The 17,745-nt window shown below is 39.8% G+C and overlaps 2 protein-coding genes and 1 long non-coding RNA gene across 4 annotated transcripts; 1 reads left to right on the top strand and 2 right to left on the bottom strand.

The window, feature by feature from the left end:
• Positions 1-1,094: 1,094 nt before the first annotated feature.
• LOC144014504 (cyclic nucleotide-gated channel alpha-3-like) lies at positions 1,095-8,734 on the bottom strand. Of its 2 annotated transcripts, XM_077514448.1 has the most exons (11): positions 8,203-8,734; positions 7,642-7,792; positions 6,425-6,528; positions 5,835-5,945; positions 4,658-4,711; positions 4,433-4,523; positions 4,040-4,096; positions 3,718-3,909; positions 2,814-2,915; positions 2,625-2,731; positions 1,095-2,542 (listed from the first exon to the last, which is right to left on the bottom strand). In XM_077514448.1, the coding sequence occupies exons 6-11, from the start codon at positions 4,516-4,518 to the stop codon at positions 1,185-1,187; spliced, it is 1,902 nt and encodes a 633-aa protein (XP_077370574.1). In that variant the 5' UTR covers positions 4,519-4,523; positions 4,658-4,711; positions 5,835-5,945; positions 6,425-6,528; positions 7,642-7,792; positions 8,203-8,734; the 3' UTR covers positions 1,095-1,184. The 2 variants fall into 2 exon arrangements, with proteins under 2 accessions (XP_077370574.1, XP_077370575.1); XM_077514449.1 differs by lacking the exons at positions 6,425-6,528; positions 7,642-7,792; positions 8,203-8,734 and having other exon boundaries at positions 4,643-4,711; positions 5,835-6,198.
• Positions 6,146-7,893, top strand: LOC144014506 (uncharacterized). The gene is made up of 3 exons (XR_013282482.1): positions 6,146-6,325; positions 6,436-6,533; positions 7,657-7,893. It is a non-coding gene; the product is annotated as an uncharacterized LOC144014506 (long non-coding RNA).
• A 146-nt stretch (positions 8,735-8,880) lies between the features above and the next one.
• Positions 8,881-16,819, bottom strand: atp1b1b (ATPase Na+/K+ transporting subunit beta 1b). The gene is made up of 6 exons (XM_077514451.1): positions 16,588-16,819; positions 15,001-15,129; positions 12,647-12,802; positions 12,378-12,568; positions 11,450-11,533; positions 8,881-10,226 (listed from the first exon to the last, which is right to left on the bottom strand). The coding sequence occupies exons 1-6, from the start codon at positions 16,676-16,678 to the stop codon at positions 9,966-9,968; spliced, it is 912 nt and encodes a 303-aa protein (XP_077370577.1). The 5' UTR covers positions 16,679-16,819; the 3' UTR covers positions 8,881-9,965.
• Between the last annotated feature and the right edge of the window lie 926 nt (positions 16,820-17,745).

Genomic DNA, 17,745 nt, shown 5'->3' with positions numbered 1-17,745 from the left:
CACTATTTGTCGTCTCCATTCGGTTGTGGGTTCAGTCCTCACCCCTGGTGACTGTGTCGGAGTGTCCTTGAGCAAGACCTTGAACCCCGATTTGCTCCCATTGGACCTGGCTGTGCCCTGCATGGCAGCAGTGGATAACTGATGTGTGAATTTGAGGCATTGTAATGCGCTTTGGGCACCATATGGTGTAGATAAATGTGCTATATAAAAAGCTGTCCATTTCATAATCGGGATGTTAGCCCAAATATTTTCTTTACAATAAATGGTAGGTTGGATGTGCCCCCCACTAGTCTGAACACCATTCTGATGAATATTGTGTTCATGGACTATAAGTTAAGCAGCACCTGTTTTCTGAAGTTGAGCCATGATTGGTCATTCCCTTTGCACTGAGCTAGTGAGCAACTGTGATGTCATTGTCAGTCAACGAGTAGCAAATAGTAAATGTCCGCCCCGCCGAAATGTATTGAAAACAGGTGAATTTTGCTGCTTAAAGTGATACTTTGACTCATTGTGCCATTTTCTATAATTAATGCGATAATTTCATTATTTTTCAGGAACAATGAATACCTTAAAAAACTAATTTTGCCACTTGTCAACTGAAAACGTCATAACCTATGCTCAGGAAACGGGTAACGACCAATCATGGCTCAGTTTGCTGACCAAACCCAGGTGAGCTGTCTGTTTTCACAGCACAGCAGGTGATGTCATCTTTAATCGACAGCATGAGGAAAATTGTGTTTTTCAGGGCTCCAGGTGGAGGAATGGAACAGTCACTTGCCTTCGTGCCGGTTGGCGTGGGTTCGCTTCTCCGCCTGGGAGACCATGTGTGGCTTACATGGAGTAAGCTTGTGTGGGTGAGAGAGTAATTTAAAAAAAAAAAAGTGTTTTTAAAGGTATTGTACATGAAAAATAATGAAATTAACAATTAACTAACTTTACTGCTGGAAATAGCTCAAATAGTCAGGTATCCCTTTAATGCGATATTAACCAGGATACCTTGTTACTAGAACAATTATTGCAAATAAAATTCTGGGATTGAATTCCGAAAAGCAAGTGTGACCCATTTTCCAAAATATTGATCATGAAATTGCATATTAAGATTGTATAGCCTTTATTGTGAACATGAGCCATTTGTGGAATCAACAGTCTGTGTGGAGAGTAGTTGCTTAGCGAAAGTAGCCATGCTATTCGTCAGCTACTTTGATGGTTCGGACCTGGTTTGTCAAATTACTGAGTCGCTGTTTGAGCTTGCGCTGGGATGATTCATAATGTTCCGTTAGCTTCCTCAGCTTGAGCGCCATGACTTCCATGCTCGCCTCCACCGCGGTCACTTTTGTTTCAAAGTCTTTGGCGTCGGTAACTGCGACAAGCGACTCATCAATGAGGTTGTCTTTCATCAAGATGGCCCGCCCCTTCTCTTCCAGTACATTCTTAGCATCAGGATACTCCGTGAGCGCCTCCATCAGGTCATCCTTGGATAACGCAAACAGGTCGGAGTAACCCACGCTTCGGATGTTGGCCGTTCTTCGATTCCCCGCCTTACTCCCCTTGATGCCCAAAATGCTGATTTCTCCAAAGTAGGCTCCATCACTGAGAACCACGAACTGAGTGACCCCATCATCTGCCACCACCGCTAACTTCCCTTCCTTGATGATGTACATTTCCCTCCCGATGTCACCCTTCTTACAGATGTAGTCACCGGGACTAAAGACTTGGGGTTGCAGTTTGAGGACCAACTCCACAAGCAAACCCGCCTCACAATCTTGAAAAATTCGCACTTTACTCAAGGTTTCCAGATGAACGTTGATGGCGAGCTCTGCTTTGAGCTTATCTGGAAGGTTCCTGAGCACCTGCTTTTCGTCACACGTTTTCTCCTCCGTCCACAAGTAATCGAACCACTTGACCACTCGGGCCTCGAGGTCTTTCGAAACCTTTCGGAACTGCATGTACTGCTTGATGGAGTCGATCTTGGTCTGGAACTCCACTCGGGCGGCGCTCATGTTGGATATCATGGCACCAACATTGCCTACGATTGTAGCAAAGATCAAAACCCCAGTGAGAAAGTCGGCCACGACAAAGAAGTACTCAATATCCTGGACTGGTGGTGGCGTCTCCCCGATAGTGGTCAGGGTCAGTGTGGACCAATAGAAGCAGTATATGTACTGCCTGGTGAGAGTTTGAAATTCTGCATTCCTTGTTGCTGGATAAACCCACGTGTCTGAGCCAAAGCCCAGAACCTTAGAGATTGCAAAATAGATGCAAGCGTTCCAGTGGATGATGATGATGATGTAAAGTACGAGATTACCGATCCGGAAGATGTTTGGGAAATTGGTGCGAGTCTCGGTCCGGTCGAAGAATTCAAAAAGTCGAGCCGACCTAAAGAGGCGATTGAACCTCCACTCGGGATTGTGTATTCCAATTTTGAGGAAGACGATATCTGTGGGGATCATGGATATGAGGTCCAGTCGAAACTGACGCGTTTTCATGTATTTTTCCTTCAGAACCTTCTCGTCTCTTACAAGCAGTCCTTGCTCCAAGAATCCTATGACAAACATCAACGTGATTATTGTCTAATGAAGGTTTTTGTGAACTACAACTGCAGACGATCAGCAAAGGTCACCAACCTGTTCTGGTTCTCACAAATGTGTCCGTGAGGTAGAGGGCATCCGAAGTGTAGTCCAACACGAGCCACAATGTTGTGTTGTTGTTCTGCAGCTCATTGAAGCAAGCCCTGTAGTGCGCCAATATTCACAAATACTTTCAAAAAGTTCTGAAATAACACAATTCAACACTGAATACACAAATATCCACACCTGGCAATCAGCAGCATCATATTGTAGAAGACAGGGACGGATATGGCTGATAACCAGTAGTAGTATGTATCTGTAGCAGGGTCCATGATCCACACCTCTTTTCTGAACAAGACAGTTCATCATAGTCAATCATTTAAAGGAACATTCAGCGATCCCTAGTACCATCTAGTGGTGAACTAATAATTCATTCATTAAAAAATAACCGACTGTTTATACTAATAATCACTAATTATATTATATGGCTGTAGTCTCACCTTACTGGAGCAGCCATATTTCGCCGCCATCGTCCTGCTACGGAAGCCCAAAGGACAACTTTGCGAATGTAGTTAGCCCGGGTGGTGTTTGCATTGAGTGTCACACCCAATGGGTCGACCGCAGCCTACCTTCCACATTTCGCACACCAGTCGCTTGTCACTTTCTGCTTTGCTCTCGCAAGGTTTTACTAGCTTTATTCTTTTACTAGCTCATGCTGCTAGCCGTTGTTGTTAGCTACTCCTGCCTATGGCTCGACTAACTCCCACTAGCCGCTCTTGTTAGCTGCTCCGGCTAATTCCGGCTCGCTCGGTCTTTCTGTGTCACTCGCCGGACTTCACAACGGCTGCCAAGGCACCGTCGCCCACCGACATGCTCGTTTGCTTGCGAAATATGGTGTCTCTGAATCACCGTAGTGCCATTCTTTGACCACTTGATGGCGCTAAGGACTACACATTGGATCTTTAATAAGAACTTCTGAAAATGTGCATCTTACATTTGATTTTATTCAAGGTATTTGATTACAACAACAACATAAAAAAGCTCTGTTAAATTTAAATAACAATAGATCTTGGCAAGTGATTGTAATCTCATTCAGTTCATGGAGCAATTGCCTTTTCATTTGAATATAAGAAATGAATGTGCAACTTACGGTTCTTCCTTTTTGTCATCCTTTTTGTCATCCTTTTTGTCATCTTTCGTATCATCTTTCTTATCGTCTTTTTTGTCGTCTTTCTTATCTTTCTTATCGTCTTTTTTGTCATCTTTCTTATCGTCTTTCTTAGGTTCTGCCTTCTCATCTTTCTTCTCATTTTTGGGTTCTTCTTTCTTCTCATCTTTTTTGCTGAATAACAAAATGTCCATTAAGCAACTGCACAATGAAAAGTGTCCTCAGGAGGGCGCTCTTACAGCATAGTTACACTCCCAGGATGGATGGATGGACGGATGTGTGAAAAAGAGTAGCATTATCTTACCCGTCATTGTTGTTGCAGTTGTTCATGTTTTGTTCAGCCAAAGGCCACTGCAAAGGACTATAAGGACAACACGTAGAATCATTTATTATATACTGTATATAATGTCACTATTTGGTTGCTTGATGTTTCCATAATATAAACGCTACAATAAATCTTGACTCTTGACACTATTTTAGAAACATACTGAATATAGTACTGGTACTGAAATATAACTAGATTTGAAAGCTTAGACCTTACATAGCTCCGAACTTAAGTCGGTCCTCCAAAGAGACACAGTATTTAAAATTAAATTTGTTAGTTTCTGTCAAAAATGTTATTCAATTCCACATTTTAGTTGCTAAAACTTCACAATGAATAAGTATTCTGGTTCCATGGTTACGTACTGTAGCTCACCTCTTCATGTTTTTTGTTTTACAGTAGCTCATACTGAACTCCGTAGGGCTGCTTCTGTTCTTTCCGGAGTGCATTATTTGAGCCATGCAGCCTTGCAAGAGACAACAAATTAATTTCACAGGATGATAATAAAAGTCTGTTTTTGTGTTGTTGTTTTTTGCAGTTTGTCGCTACTACTGCACTTATTATTGCTTTCCTTATGATCTTCACCTCAGTGAGACTTGCCTGTATAGTGGTCCTGTCCCAGCAAAGGATTTCTGATTTTAGGTCTTCATTAGCCTAGAGATAAGGTAAAAAAAAAAAAAAAAAGAAGAAGGTCACATTGACTTTCTTTGTGTCTCTGTGTTGTGCCTTTTCTATTGTCATAAAGCATTTCATGGATTTTGGGGATTGATCCAAAGAACTAGCCTGGCTAACCGCTATTCTCATTCACAGCCATCTTATTTTCAGACTGTAACACACAAAGATGTGCTGCATTGTTGTACATTTTGAGCATTATAGCCTTGTGACACAGTAAACAGGCAAATTATAAGTAGCCTACAGTTATGTGAATGTATTTTTACAACTACAGTAAGACTTTCACTGGTTGCTGTCATCACCCTCCCTCTCCTTGCCACCATCCTTATCCTCCTGGTCATAGATGCGCTGCTGTCAATTTTTTTATTTTTTTTATTTTTATCCATAACCCATCCTTCCTCCTTCATTAGTCGAGTTGTAATTTTACCTGACTGTCATAAGCTGTCATAAAATCATCAAATGTTCCAAGGAAGTCATATATTGTGTTCATGATATTATTTCTTGACTAATTTTGACAATTGAACAGAAAATTTGGCATACGACTATTGACACAATGGAATCATGCTGACGTTTTGGAGAGAACAACCAGACTGAGGATCGACAAATAAGTTTAGATCAGCAAGATGTATTCATTTGGAAAATAATGCGAAATTTGGGCTCATTGTGGCTGTGTTTGCAAAAATGCAGCTAGACGTTAATGCATTTGCAATCTGATGAAATCAATGAAAAATGCCATTCTGTTGTGAACGACTGCAAAGGCGGTTTGGTGACGGGATTTGTCCATGTTATTTTGAGAACGCCATTTCTGTTTCAAGAAATGAGACAAACTAAAAGAGAAAAACTGTAATTCTATCTCTACAAAAAGCAGCTTGAGATACAGGAAGTGAATGTTATTTTTTTGTCAAGTAGCTTTAGATAAAGTTTAACGACGATCTTTGCAAAAGAAAGAATGTTTAGGTCGAGTCTTGTGAGCTTCACTCAAATCCTCCTTGCCCAGATTATGTTACTAAAATTAGAATTTGCAGACCTGTCTATCACTTAAAAGTTATTCCAATTTTGAATAAAACGTTTGCAAGTGACCATACAAAAACACGCATGCTTTTACCTTTATTTTAGCGATGATTATGAAGGCTCATCGTGCATGCTGCAGTAATTTCCATGTTTGCTCCCAGTTCTGAATGGCTGCAGTCACATCAAATGTGAGGATGAGTTATATCTGTGAAGAAAGCAAAAACAAACAACACAAAACACTTGCAAACTGTAGAGATCTTGTCCTGCTGTTGATTAGTCTCTCTCTGTCACTTCCAAGCCAAGGTTGTGGGGAGGAGGCAGATGGGAGAGGGAGGAGACTCAAAAGAGAAAAATGATCATACACACACAGAAGCCAAACTGCATCACACTGAAGATTCTGGAATAGGTTGACCCACACTTTGACCACAAAGGAGGAAAAATAAAATGCCTTTGTTGATGTTTTGAATGATAAACATAGTTTTGGATCTATTAGACTGTCATCTATTTTGTCCTATTTGGACAACACTCACCATTATTGACAAATTTTTATTTAGGGACTATCATCATACAGCTTTCATACTTTTGGTAAGAACATCAACACACAACAATTAGATCAACAGTAGTGACTTTTGTCAAAGCCGCCTATTTATTTATATCCCTTCCAGTCTGGGTAAAGCCTCTTACTGTGTGTGTAGGCTGAAATGACTCAGCTGCAGGAGAATCATTCGGCAGCTTGAGCTAATCTGAGCGTGGCTCCTTACGCCTTCAGCTTCAGCTTCCAGAAACCTCTGAGGTCAGAGAACAAATGTGAAATACATGGATGGATGGTAGATAGATAGATAGATAGATAGATAGATAGATAGATAGATAGATAGATATTGAAGGCACCATATTCATTGGCCAGGGAGAGGTGGGACTGAACAAATCATTTTGAGGTGAGGGGGGCATTGCGGTAATTTTTTTTTGTTAAAATATTATGTTTCAACAAAGTATTGTATGTTAATCCAATTGTAGCTTGTTTAAAAATGACATCAAGTGCATAAAAAGTAAACAAATAATCACTTAAATTAAAGGGATACTTTACTTATTTAGCCCATTATAGCAATAAAAAGTTAATATTTTGTCTATAATTAATTTGATACTTTCATTATTTTTCACGTACAATTAGTACCTTTAAAAACACATTTTGCAACTTGCTGTCGACTGAAAGTGACATCACAAGGGCTCAGGTAACCAATCACAGCTCTCCTGTTTTCTAGCTTTGGTCATGTGACATTCACAAGCTGAGCTGTGATTGGTTATCTGAGCCCTTGTGATGTCACTTTTAGTCGACAGCAAGTTTCAAAATGTGTTTTTAAAGGTACTAATTGTACATGGAAATTAATGAAAATATCAAATTTATTATAGGCAAAATATTAATGTTTGACTGCCAAAAATGGCTAAATAAGTAAAGCATCCCTTTAAATAGTATTTGGAATCAATTTAGGGGTGTTCAAGCACCCCCCAAAATGGGCTAGAAACGTCCATGCTATGGTGTCATTATTTTAAAAAAAAATAAAAAATAAAACAACAACAAAAACTGGTATTTGAACAGGGGTGTGTAGACCTTTTCATGTCCATGCAGACAGAAAAATACTTTTGTATATTAGAATTTTAATATGTTTTTAAATTGCAGTGTAAAATGAAATGTCAGGGTCTTTTTTTAACATCAGTGTATTTTTATTTATTTATTTATGTATTTACCTTACACCTACACTTCCCCTTAAGAACTGTGTAAGTTATGTCACGTCTGGTGATTTGCTATGTTCGACCGACTGTACCTGGCCACAATAAGTCATTATTTACAGCAAAAGGAGGCACAAGGGATGCATCACACTTCACATCACATACTCTGGTGTCACCTGTAATTCCCACAGGAGGAGGATGGGTTGGAACATGTCGGCCCACTTTGTGATGCTGATGATCATCACGAGCCTCTTGTGTATTCAGTGAGCTACATCATGACTCAGCAGAAATTCATCCACCTGCAAGTTACTGTGACCATGTGAAGACCTAACGGAAAGCCTCTATTAATTTTCAGGTTTTTACATTTTCAACTGTAATGACGTCACTAAAAGAGATCCAGCCGGCATTCATTAAATAAATAAATAAATAAATAACGTTTTTTCTTGTTTATTCTATCGATGAGCGTGGTCCTGACCAGTTAGCATAGCAGCTAACACAGTTAGCATGTACGCTTGAATAAATAAGAGTTGCAACCCTGTTGCTGTAATTCGGGTACTACTAAAAAAGAAACAATATTGTAATGAAATTCAACTTTAATTGTAAATGATTTATTCAGTAATAGCTTTGAAACAAATGTTTCTCAGGTTTCTGTAACAGCAAAATTATGTAACAAAATATTTCGTAAAGATTTGATGGTTGAAATGGGCGATTCAAATTAGGCCCATATGATGACTTACCTGTTTTTCTTGAAAACGTAATATAAAAAGTATCAAATAAATGGTAAACTTTTACGTCTACAATGCTGTGATAAAGCAGGTATTTAAACACAGTAGTTACACTTGCTCAGCTAGTTTGTTATTCATGTAATACTGCTGCCCTCTTGTGGTCAGATTGTTGCAGAAGCTCAATGGAAAACCTCATTATGTATAAATATAGAAAAGAAAACAAAGGAAATTAACAAAACGCATGTCTTAATATTTATCATGAAGATGCACCGTGTCCTTGTTGAGCGCAATTTACTCCATTTTATCACACGAGGCAGTGGGGCACGTGTCAAAGGCCGATGAAATCACAATGTAACGTTTTGGTCAGAATTCCAAAAGCTATTTTTGCTACAAATACGGCAACGTACTGCCGATAGACGAGTCAAGCTGGGCAGTGACAGCAGGTTTTGCAGCTGTTTTTCTTCAGCTGGAACTCAGGCCTTAGCTAAGACAGGTGTTGGGAAATGTGAAGAGTTTGAAATAGCAACCTTACCCGGAAAGCTGAACTTCATTTGGGGTTAATCGGAGGCTCTTAAAATGGTAGCAACTTAAATTTAGTATGATCTTAAATGCATTAACACTGTAGACGTGCTTCACTCGGGTGCAGTTAAACGTGGCAAAACAGTATAAAATGTAAGTCAAAGCACAAGAGAGAGGAGTATTAGGATTTTATTAGTTTCTGTCTTAGATTAAATGGCAAAGGGTGCATGAAATGATGGTAGGTTGTACAAGTTCAAGTGTTTCAGATGTGATACACTAAATTGCCAATGTGGTTCATTATCTAAAAGCCACAAGAGCTTAGAGGTTTTTTCACCTTTTTATTTTCCTTAATCTGATATTCATGAACATTGTAGTATTTAAGCGCCCTGGTTCCGCCTACATTCATCGCCCCAAACGCCCCTCACGTTTCAAGTGTGAGCCACTAAAAGGTTGCAAGGCAAACAAATGCTGACCCTTTTTCCAGATCATCACTTTGGTATTCCATGTATACATTAACAATATTTTTGCACAGAAACAAAATGTACAACTGTATAAATATACAATTCATCCACCATGTTTGATGGCTAAAAACATTCAGAGGACACGCGTCACGACATTTCGATGGAGTCCAGAGGAGAAGAACATAAAGCAGAGTCAGCACATTGTCTAACCCACGGGCTGGAAAGCACAAAAAAAAAAAAAAAAAAAAAAGATCAATTAAAAAGGCATTTAATAAAACCCCTTCACACTTTAAGTTATTTAAGCACAAGAAGTAAAACAAGGCCCCAATGATTAAAGATAAAAGACAAGAGAAAAAAAATGAAGTTCCCTGGAGTGCAGCCTTTTTCATTTAAGATCAGAAGAGTGGTCCGAGCCAATCAATCACTATCGGCCGTGGAACATCACGCTGGAAAAATGTAGGAAAAGCGAGGTACCTATAGGCAGTGATATGACAAGGATGAGAGGTAAGGGGAGGTCATGGTCAGGGTGGGAGGGGGACGGAACAGATGGTGGTCCACTTGTACACTGGTGAATGAACAATGGCCCAGAATTGCTTGTGGGAAAATGTCACTTACAGCAGAATAAATACGCTTGCGTGGTCTAACAGCTACTTTTCCCCACTAAAATTGTGCCATAACGCTAACCGGGAAGCAAGTGTGATCGACTTTAGCCTCCCGACTACTTCATGTCAGAGGGTTGAAAGGGGGGGAGGGGAGGGGAGTCGACAGGAAAGTGCTCTACTGTTCCGGTGGCGGTCATAAACCGTTGACCGTGATCTTGATGTCAAAGCGTCCCTGGTAGCGATCCTTGTCACTGTAAGATATGTTGTCGCCGTAAACTTTGCACTCGATGCGCAGCTCTTCGTTGCGGGTCAGGTTGGTGAAGTGCAGCGCCACCAGCGGCTGCAGGTAGTGGGGGTGGAGCAGCTTGCCGTAGTACGGGTAGTACTGCAGCGGGAAGCCCTCGCTGATGCCGTAGTACTTGATGTCGCCGATTTTGCCGGCGTCTTCCTCTCTCTGGAATGGGAAAGGACAGACGAGGAAGCTTCATTATGGGATAGTCGATACTTTATTCACCAAGTGAGAGAAATTAGATCGTCACAGCAGAAATATTCACTCATATAGACTAGGATAGAATGACTAAAAAGTACAAACAAAAACAAGAGCAGAATTGAGACTTAATGATAGAAATTTTAATTTAAAGAAAAAAAATCAGATTAGGATGTTTGGTAAGAATTAATATAGTGGTGCCTTCACTTAAGAGTTCCCCAACTAAAGAGTTTTTGGAGTTATGAGCAGTCGCTTGGTCTATTATTTCCAAAAATTGTACTTGCAACAATTTTTTATTTTTCCTAATCATGGTGTCAATATTGCTTTCCTTTAGCAGTTTAGCACATAGCAAACAGTTCTTCAAAAATGATGCATTGAGTGCTTGCTTCAAGCTGTTTATTGCCACTCCCACTTTAAGATTATTGTCAAACTAAACATAAAACAAATAGTTATATGTTGTGTACTTAACCAACCCATATAAAATTGTCTTATGAAAGACCGCTAAGGTTAATGCTAACAAAGAATATGAAACTAGCATAGATATTAGTGGTTTGAAATCGTTAAACTGATATTTGAATGCTGCAAACGCCTACAGACAGAACATATAGCAATACCGTACTCACGGTTATATATTTTTATGCTCTGCAAAAAAAGATGACTACATTGCAGCTGCGATGTTCTAAGTTTTATCATCAAATCAGTATCAGTCATATTCACATATAATGACATTATCATTTATGATGCCGTATGTATCATATATGGTGGCTAAGATGTGCCCACTGGTAGGAGGAGCATAAAAAAGGTGTGTGTGTGGGGGGGGCAATCACATTTCTATTCGTCTAATGCGGAAATTTGATACGAGATACAAGCGAGGTCGGAGAATGAATTAAGCTCACAAGTCAAGGTACCACGGTATAGTGTAATTATGGTAGAAAGTACATTATCAACAGTGACAGAACAACACACCCAAAATAGGTTCTATTGCAGTTTGAGACAAGAAACAAATTCAAGACTTGAAAATAATCAACGCAAATGTGCTAAATCATACTCACATCCTGCAGTCACATTTGAACAATGAGTGCATATTGAGAGGTATGAATATGGAAAATGTAAGCATGTTAAAAATAAATAATATTACATGCAGTCTCGCACCCCATCAGGAACAACTGCGATGAGTGAGTATGAACTACCTTGTTGGTGCAGTAGATGGGGATCACATTGGGCTGCACTTTTGGGTGAGCTTCTTCTGGGATGCTTTCATTTGAGAGAGGAGCCTGAACACAAAAAGATGAGACGCGTCATATCGTCTACCATTTTCTACCGAAAAAAACAAAACAAATCCAACCTGTTTTTGATGTCTCCCTCCTCCAACACATCTGATTCGTGATCAGGATCGTTATCAGTCTTCTGCAAAGCTTGCTGATGAGCTGATCATTTGATTCATGTGTGTTGGAGAAGGGAGACATGGAAAACAGGCTGGATAGGGGCTCTCGAGGACCAGACTTGGGCCCTTGATCTAATTCCCCTTTGGCATCAAGATATTTGTACTAGGGGTGGGAGAAAAAAATAAAATCAATATCGCAATATATTGTTGCGCTCTCTGTTGTAATAAATTATCGATACACCGACGGTAGATATCGATATAATGTGTCCAGTTGTGCAGTGTTATGTTATAAATGTTTATGCACTTTAATTTGTCTCACTTTACAATGTTTACAGTTAAAAGACTAAGAGGCAGTGAGGCACTATGCAGAACTTTGTACATTGTACAAAGTTTTGGCATTGAATAAATGCATAATTAGACATTTTCCCTTTTATGGGCATTTGTTGGCTTTTTCAGTCACATATTGTGATATATTGCTAAAAAAAATTTGACACTATATAAAAAAATCATAGATATCGGGTATCGTGATATTATTGATATCGTGAGCCAAATATCATCACAGTATCGAATCGTGGTTTAGCCGTATCATCCCACCCTTAATTTGTACCCTTTAGAATTCAGCAGTCCCTGCTGTTAAAATAATGTTTACTTTTGTTTTGTTGCTATTCGGGGCAAGGCTTGACCCCATCGTGTGGGATTACGCAATATTTTACAAGAAGACATAAATGCCTCACCCGAGGATGGAAGTTCACGATCCGATTGAGCTTGACGATGATGCAGGGTTGCCCTTTATCAAAACCAAAGTTTTTGTCTTTCTCCTCGAGACCTGAGCAGGGGCCCAGCAGGGTCCTGGAGAAGCGGCACGCCCTCCTCACGCCCGAATCGCTCTCCAGATCGCCGCGGTTCTTGTAACCCATCGGCTCATCTGGAGAGGACAGCAAGTGCATATTCAACGTGGGACTGGCTCGTCTTGTTTTTTTTTTGTTTTATTTTGTTGACATACCTCCGCAGTCCTCAAATTTCATCTGGTCGAGTTGCTTGTCGTCGTCATACTTGGCCAAGAAGTCCCTCAAGGCCTTTGTGTAATGCAGATAGGTCTCCACATCTTGAGGGTTGAAGGACACTTCGGATTTGTCAGATCGCGGGGTGTGCGAGAGGCCTGCAGCATAAACACGCCGTTTGGACTAATCAGCCACATGACTTAATCCCCTCACTTGATGGTACATCATTTTGAGTTTCTGAATTACAGCAATTCCACACCAATTTGCAGTTTACTGGTCACAAATTTGGCTAAGATGTTGCTTTCAAACCAATTTGAGTCTGAGAAAGTTTTATGCACAGCACATTTTATGCAGCTTATAGATGGCTTTAAAAGTGCTCTATACTGTAAATCAAGCCAAGTTGAATGTTTATTACTTAACTATGTATTTTAGTTGCTCTCGTGAATTTTGGAGATTAAACCAAGCTAAGCCAAACTAATTTAGTATTTTAATTTAGTATTTTGATTAGAGATGTCAAACTATATTTTTTAATCAGAATAATCACATCGTAGATTTTTGATTAATTACTTAATTAAAAAGGCTTTTTTAATCAACATTTTTGCCCACCAAATTCAAAGAGCATCTGTTGTGTTAATATTTTTGACATTTAATATGAGGACAGCTCCAAAAAAAATTGTATGCAGTATACACGCTCATCCTCCTCTTTTTCTAATCAATTAATTATTTGCATATTTTAAAGTGGAAAAAAAAATGACCCCAATATTTTGACATGAAGAAATATTCTGAATGTCATACGCAAACATTTAATAAATACTTTACTTTAATGCATGTAGTTATGTTTATTGCTGTGCTACCTTGAACGTAATCATCCGCTGTCAGCGGAAGGATCATCTGCGGTCAAAATTAATAGTGTGACGGATCTGCATTAATACATGATTAATGTGATAATGGTTTGTGATTAATTAGTTAACGCTTTAACTTTGACAGCACTAATTTAAATACATAATATCATGTGGGTGAGACCATTTGAACTTTTACATTACCCTTAAAACAAAATGACTTTACGGTAATTTGAAAATAAAAGCAAAAAAAAAAAAAAAAAAAAGAAAGAAATGCACCATAAGCATGGGTGTACAGTCATATGAAGTCTTCTTGGAACGTCCACCAACTAAACTTAGTGTCTCAAGGATGTTTGTCTCTGTGTCACTGCAACATACTTCCTTGACACCAATTACTACTTATGTATTAGCCACTACTTTAACGAAATCTTAGAGTACTACAGAAAGAGCACAGATGTGAATAAGTGAGATTTGAAGCCAACAACTGACGATAGGTGACACAAAGAAAAAAAAAACATGAACAGGTCAATTCTTTCTACTATAAGAGAATTAAGTGTAATTGTACATCCACTACAGTAGGTGGCAGTGGCACACATTGTCAGAGAAGGCAGAAGGAGTACACTATTAGCTCATCTGCAGAGGTGTACTTACAATATTATCCTATAGATAAATGAAACTATTTAATATTTATAGTCAGAGCGGAATGTTGGGGGTAGGATGCAAATTCTTTTCTTCTTCCTTTGGGCATAACAAACTGACTTAATGCAAAATTGTTGTTTGTTGCTAACTTTAGACAATCTAGCAGGCTACAACACACCTGCTAATAGCATTTAGCCGTTTGCTTGAGCATTTATCCTACTCGTGTGCTGAATGAAATTGTCTTATGTACTAGTAGTATGATTTCCCCCCCCCCCCATTTTTAAGACAATTCAGAGCACTAGTTTAATGACTAGAGCACACAAAAAGTGTAGTCTAGTATAAGAAAGTACGAAAGTATGACTAAATCCGCATTCTATAGTATTGCACTATGAAAACATGCCGTAAAAACATAATTACAATATTCAAAACTGAACATTTTTGGCTTTAATTCAATTGACATTGTAGTGCATGCCTTGGCCACCAGGGGCAGTATTACAGACATCATGATCAAACCATATACATCTGATGTTGAAACACAAATAATACTATGAACTACAATGCAGTTAGTTACTTATAATATTTTTGTACAGTGAAAGATTACAGTGTATGCCCGAGTGTTGTTAGAAACCCTGTAAGTTTAGTTGCACTGTTTTACTCATGTGTCAGTTGTTCACACTTTTACAACTACAGACTTTGGGAAACTATGTTGTTTGTTTGCTTTAAGTTTAGTTTGACAGTAATCGCAAACAGCATGTCCTGGGAGGGCAGAATTAGACATCATCCACTTCTCAGAACTCACTTTAAGTCATTTTCACGTCAAGGTACCACTGTACTCTACAAAAATACAGCATCCCTGAACAAACAAGACACAGACTTACCGGGGGGTGCGACTCTGTCTTGCCATGTGGGCTTGTAGTTGCTCAAGGTGAGTAGCATGGCCTGGATGGTGCCGATGAAGATGCCAGCCAAGCAGCCGTAGAAGATGATGTAGAAGACAATGATTTTGACTGCGGGGGGAGAGAAGAGGGAGGGCGGGGTCACCGCGTCAAAACATCAAGGTCACAGCGGGGTGAAAAAGATTCTCCCTCCATCCCTCCCAAAAACAAACGAAAAAAAAAAAAAAAACATGGCACGCTACACTGCTGCAATATTTACAAACAATTTGAGTATTTGAATTATTTTCATGCTTCTAATCCGAAGGCAACCCCTTTAGGCAACAAACTAGTTAGGCAAGAATTAATCTAACCCTCTTCTGCTCGCTGCAATCCGCAAACTCACCGGCACAAACGCTAGAGGCAATCTAAACACAGCCGTGCCTCATCATTAATCATAAAAACACACAAAAGTGTCTAACGTCCTTAAAGATTCAACAAAATTCAGCCATGAAGCTGAGCGTAATGTAAAACAGTTATGCTGGCGCAGGAATGTGGGTCCTTCTCGTCCTCTTCACATGAGGTACTGCAGGTGAAAAAAAATAAATAAAAAAAATCTTATCGCGGAGAATCCGGAATGAGGTAAATCCAGAGGTCATGCTGCTGCTAGCTGCATTTCGACATTAGGCTGCAGGAAGCAATGTCAAAAAGGGCAAGGCAGTCAGACTCCATTAATAAATCACATATTACTTCTTTGATGACTGTTCGGGTGGGCTTATCTCAAACGAGCTGCAGCACTATAGTAACCGGAAAAGCATGCATTCTGGCGATGATATAAAAGGACCATTGTTGTCCATGTCCAATGTTCCTTGTGGCTATTTACAGTGATGCAGAACTTAACTGCATCATGCTGAGATACGTTTCCATTATTATAATGATGGTATTTAATAGCTATTAATTTAATGAAGTACGTTTTCCACCATGTAATATCCTCACAGCCTCCCACAGCAGTGTGTGATACTTCAGCATTTTTTATTTTTATTTTATTTTTTAAATACATTCCCAGAAGGTCAAACATGACATTCGCCTCCTCTTTACATACATCAGGCGGTATTCCCAGTGTAGTCTGCTGCACAGCACAGTACTTGTGACATTGAAAGGCGCTGCAAGGACATGCGCACTGGCGCCTCACGAGAAACTCGAGAAGGTCGAAGCCTTAGTTAATCAGTGGTATTGTCCGTTAAGATTACACCGACACCTGATCGGAGGAACCCGATACGGATCGATAGTCCTCCCTCCAATCCACTCCACTTTGGAGCAAGGCCAAATCACCTTGACTCACCTTGGATTGTGATGCATTTTTAACCCTTTGGCGGTGGCTAGTCCGTTAAAAAAGGAAAAGAAAAGAAAAACAAAAAAGACTCGACGTCCAGCGGGTAGAATTCTGAAGCGCGTTCTCTCTATTATAGTGGCTTTCAAATGACATTTTCGAGTATATAAAATATCGACAGCGACATAGCGGCACAGGCTGTACATAAACGCGACACGGGCAAAATCAAACAGGTGGCAAGGAAGCACGAGGCTCATACTTACACCAACTGCCTCCTGTGCGACCGAGCAGCTCCCCTTTCTCCGAATTCCACAGAAACTTCTTCCATCCGCCATCGTCGGTCTTCGGAGGCATTTTTTTTGGTCGGCTTTCTTTTTTTTTCTTTCTTTCGGTAGTATTGCAACGGAGCCCGTCCCTGTATTTATACCAACTGCTAGCCGTAGCAGAGGCACCCAGCTCGGGCTTGTTGGAAAGCTCCCAGATATAAAGAGTCCGATTGAGGAGGGGCCCGCCCCCATCAAACGCCCCACGTTTACCTACTCCAAGAGGCGGAGCGGCGCGGGCCAATAAGGAAGCGGGAAAAGCGTGCGTAACTATGACGTCATAAGCACGCACAGACAACCTATGGAGTCAAGACATTTTCTGGAAGAATTAAAAAAAAAAGAAAAAAAAAAGATGTATAACTTGTGCATCACTGGTGTCAAATTCAAGGCCCGGGATCCAGATCTGGCCCACTACATCATTTTTTGTGGCCCGCCAAAGCAAATAAAGTGTGTTTACTTCATGTCCTTGCTTAATCGATTTGTTCATTTCATTTTGGCCATTTTCCTTAACATTTTTTTACCTAACTTCACAGATTATAAGCACATTTTCACCAAATCCTTTCTTAACATAAATTGAATCGGACTTGTATACTTGAATTTTTTTGTATCCTTTGTGGAAAAACTGAAGAAATTGTGCTTTTTGCTCATCCATCTAAACGTAAATGATTCAACAGCCAATAACTATTGAAATTATTAAGAGGTGGCAAAATTGCAGCGGAACCTCAGTTCACAAACTTAAGTTCATTAGTTACAGCCGGGGAATAAAGTTATGTTTGCCTTTTTTTTTAAACTGGTGTGTCAATGCAACCAGTCCAGGGTGTCCCCCGCCTACTGCCCAGAGCCAGCTGAGATAGGCGCCAGCTCCCCCCGCCACCCTTGTGAGGAAAAAGTGGTCAAGAAAATGGATGGATGGTTGGTGTCGATGAAAGTAAATACAGCACCATTTAGAAACAAGTGAAAACACACTTTATAATGAAGGAATAACATGTTATGTTCACTAGCAAATCATTGAGCAACATCTTATGATACATTCAGACAAAACATGAAATAAATATTGCTTCACCCCACGTGTCTACATTTCTTCGCGGGGCAACGATA

Source organism: Festucalex cinctus, chromosome 2 (assembly GCF_051991245.1).
Source record: "Festucalex cinctus isolate MCC-2025b chromosome 2, RoL_Fcin_1.0, whole genome shotgun sequence".
In the NCBI taxonomy this organism is placed as follows: domain Eukaryota; kingdom Metazoa; phylum Chordata; class Actinopteri; order Syngnathiformes; family Syngnathidae; genus Festucalex; species Festucalex cinctus.
The sequence above is the reverse complement of the archived record's forward strand: the minus strand, read 5'-3'. Positions and strand labels throughout refer to the sequence as shown.

What these genes read in the sequence shown, in the direction of transcription:
- LOC144014504 (XM_077514448.1), bottom strand. Translation starts at nt 4,518, where the DNA reads ATGGCTCAAATAATGCACTCCGGAAAGAACAGAAGCAGCCCTACGGAG. An exon ending in AAAACAAAAAACATGAAGAG is followed by an intron (nt 4,097 to 4,432) that starts GTGAGCTACAGT and finishes TTGTCCTTATAG; the next exon opens with TCCTTTGCAGTGGCCTTTGG. An exon ending in ATGATGCTGCTGATTGCCAG is followed by an intron (nt 2,732 to 2,813) that starts GTGTGGATATTT and finishes GGCGCACTACAG; the next exon opens with GGCTTGCTTCAATGAGCTGC.
- atp1b1b (XM_077514451.1), bottom strand. Translation starts at nt 16,678, where the DNA reads ATGCCTCCGAAGACCGACGATGGCGGATGGAAGAAGTTTCTGTGGAAT. An exon ending in AGACAGAGTCGCACCCCCCG is followed by an intron (nt 12,803 to 15,000) that starts GTAAGTCTGTGT and finishes TTTATGCTGCAG; the next exon opens with GCCTCTCGCACACCCCGCGA. An exon ending in CCATCTACTGCACCAACAAG is followed by an intron (nt 10,227 to 11,449) that starts GTAGTTCATACT and finishes TTCCCATTCCAG; the next exon opens with AGAGAGGAAGACGCCGGCAA.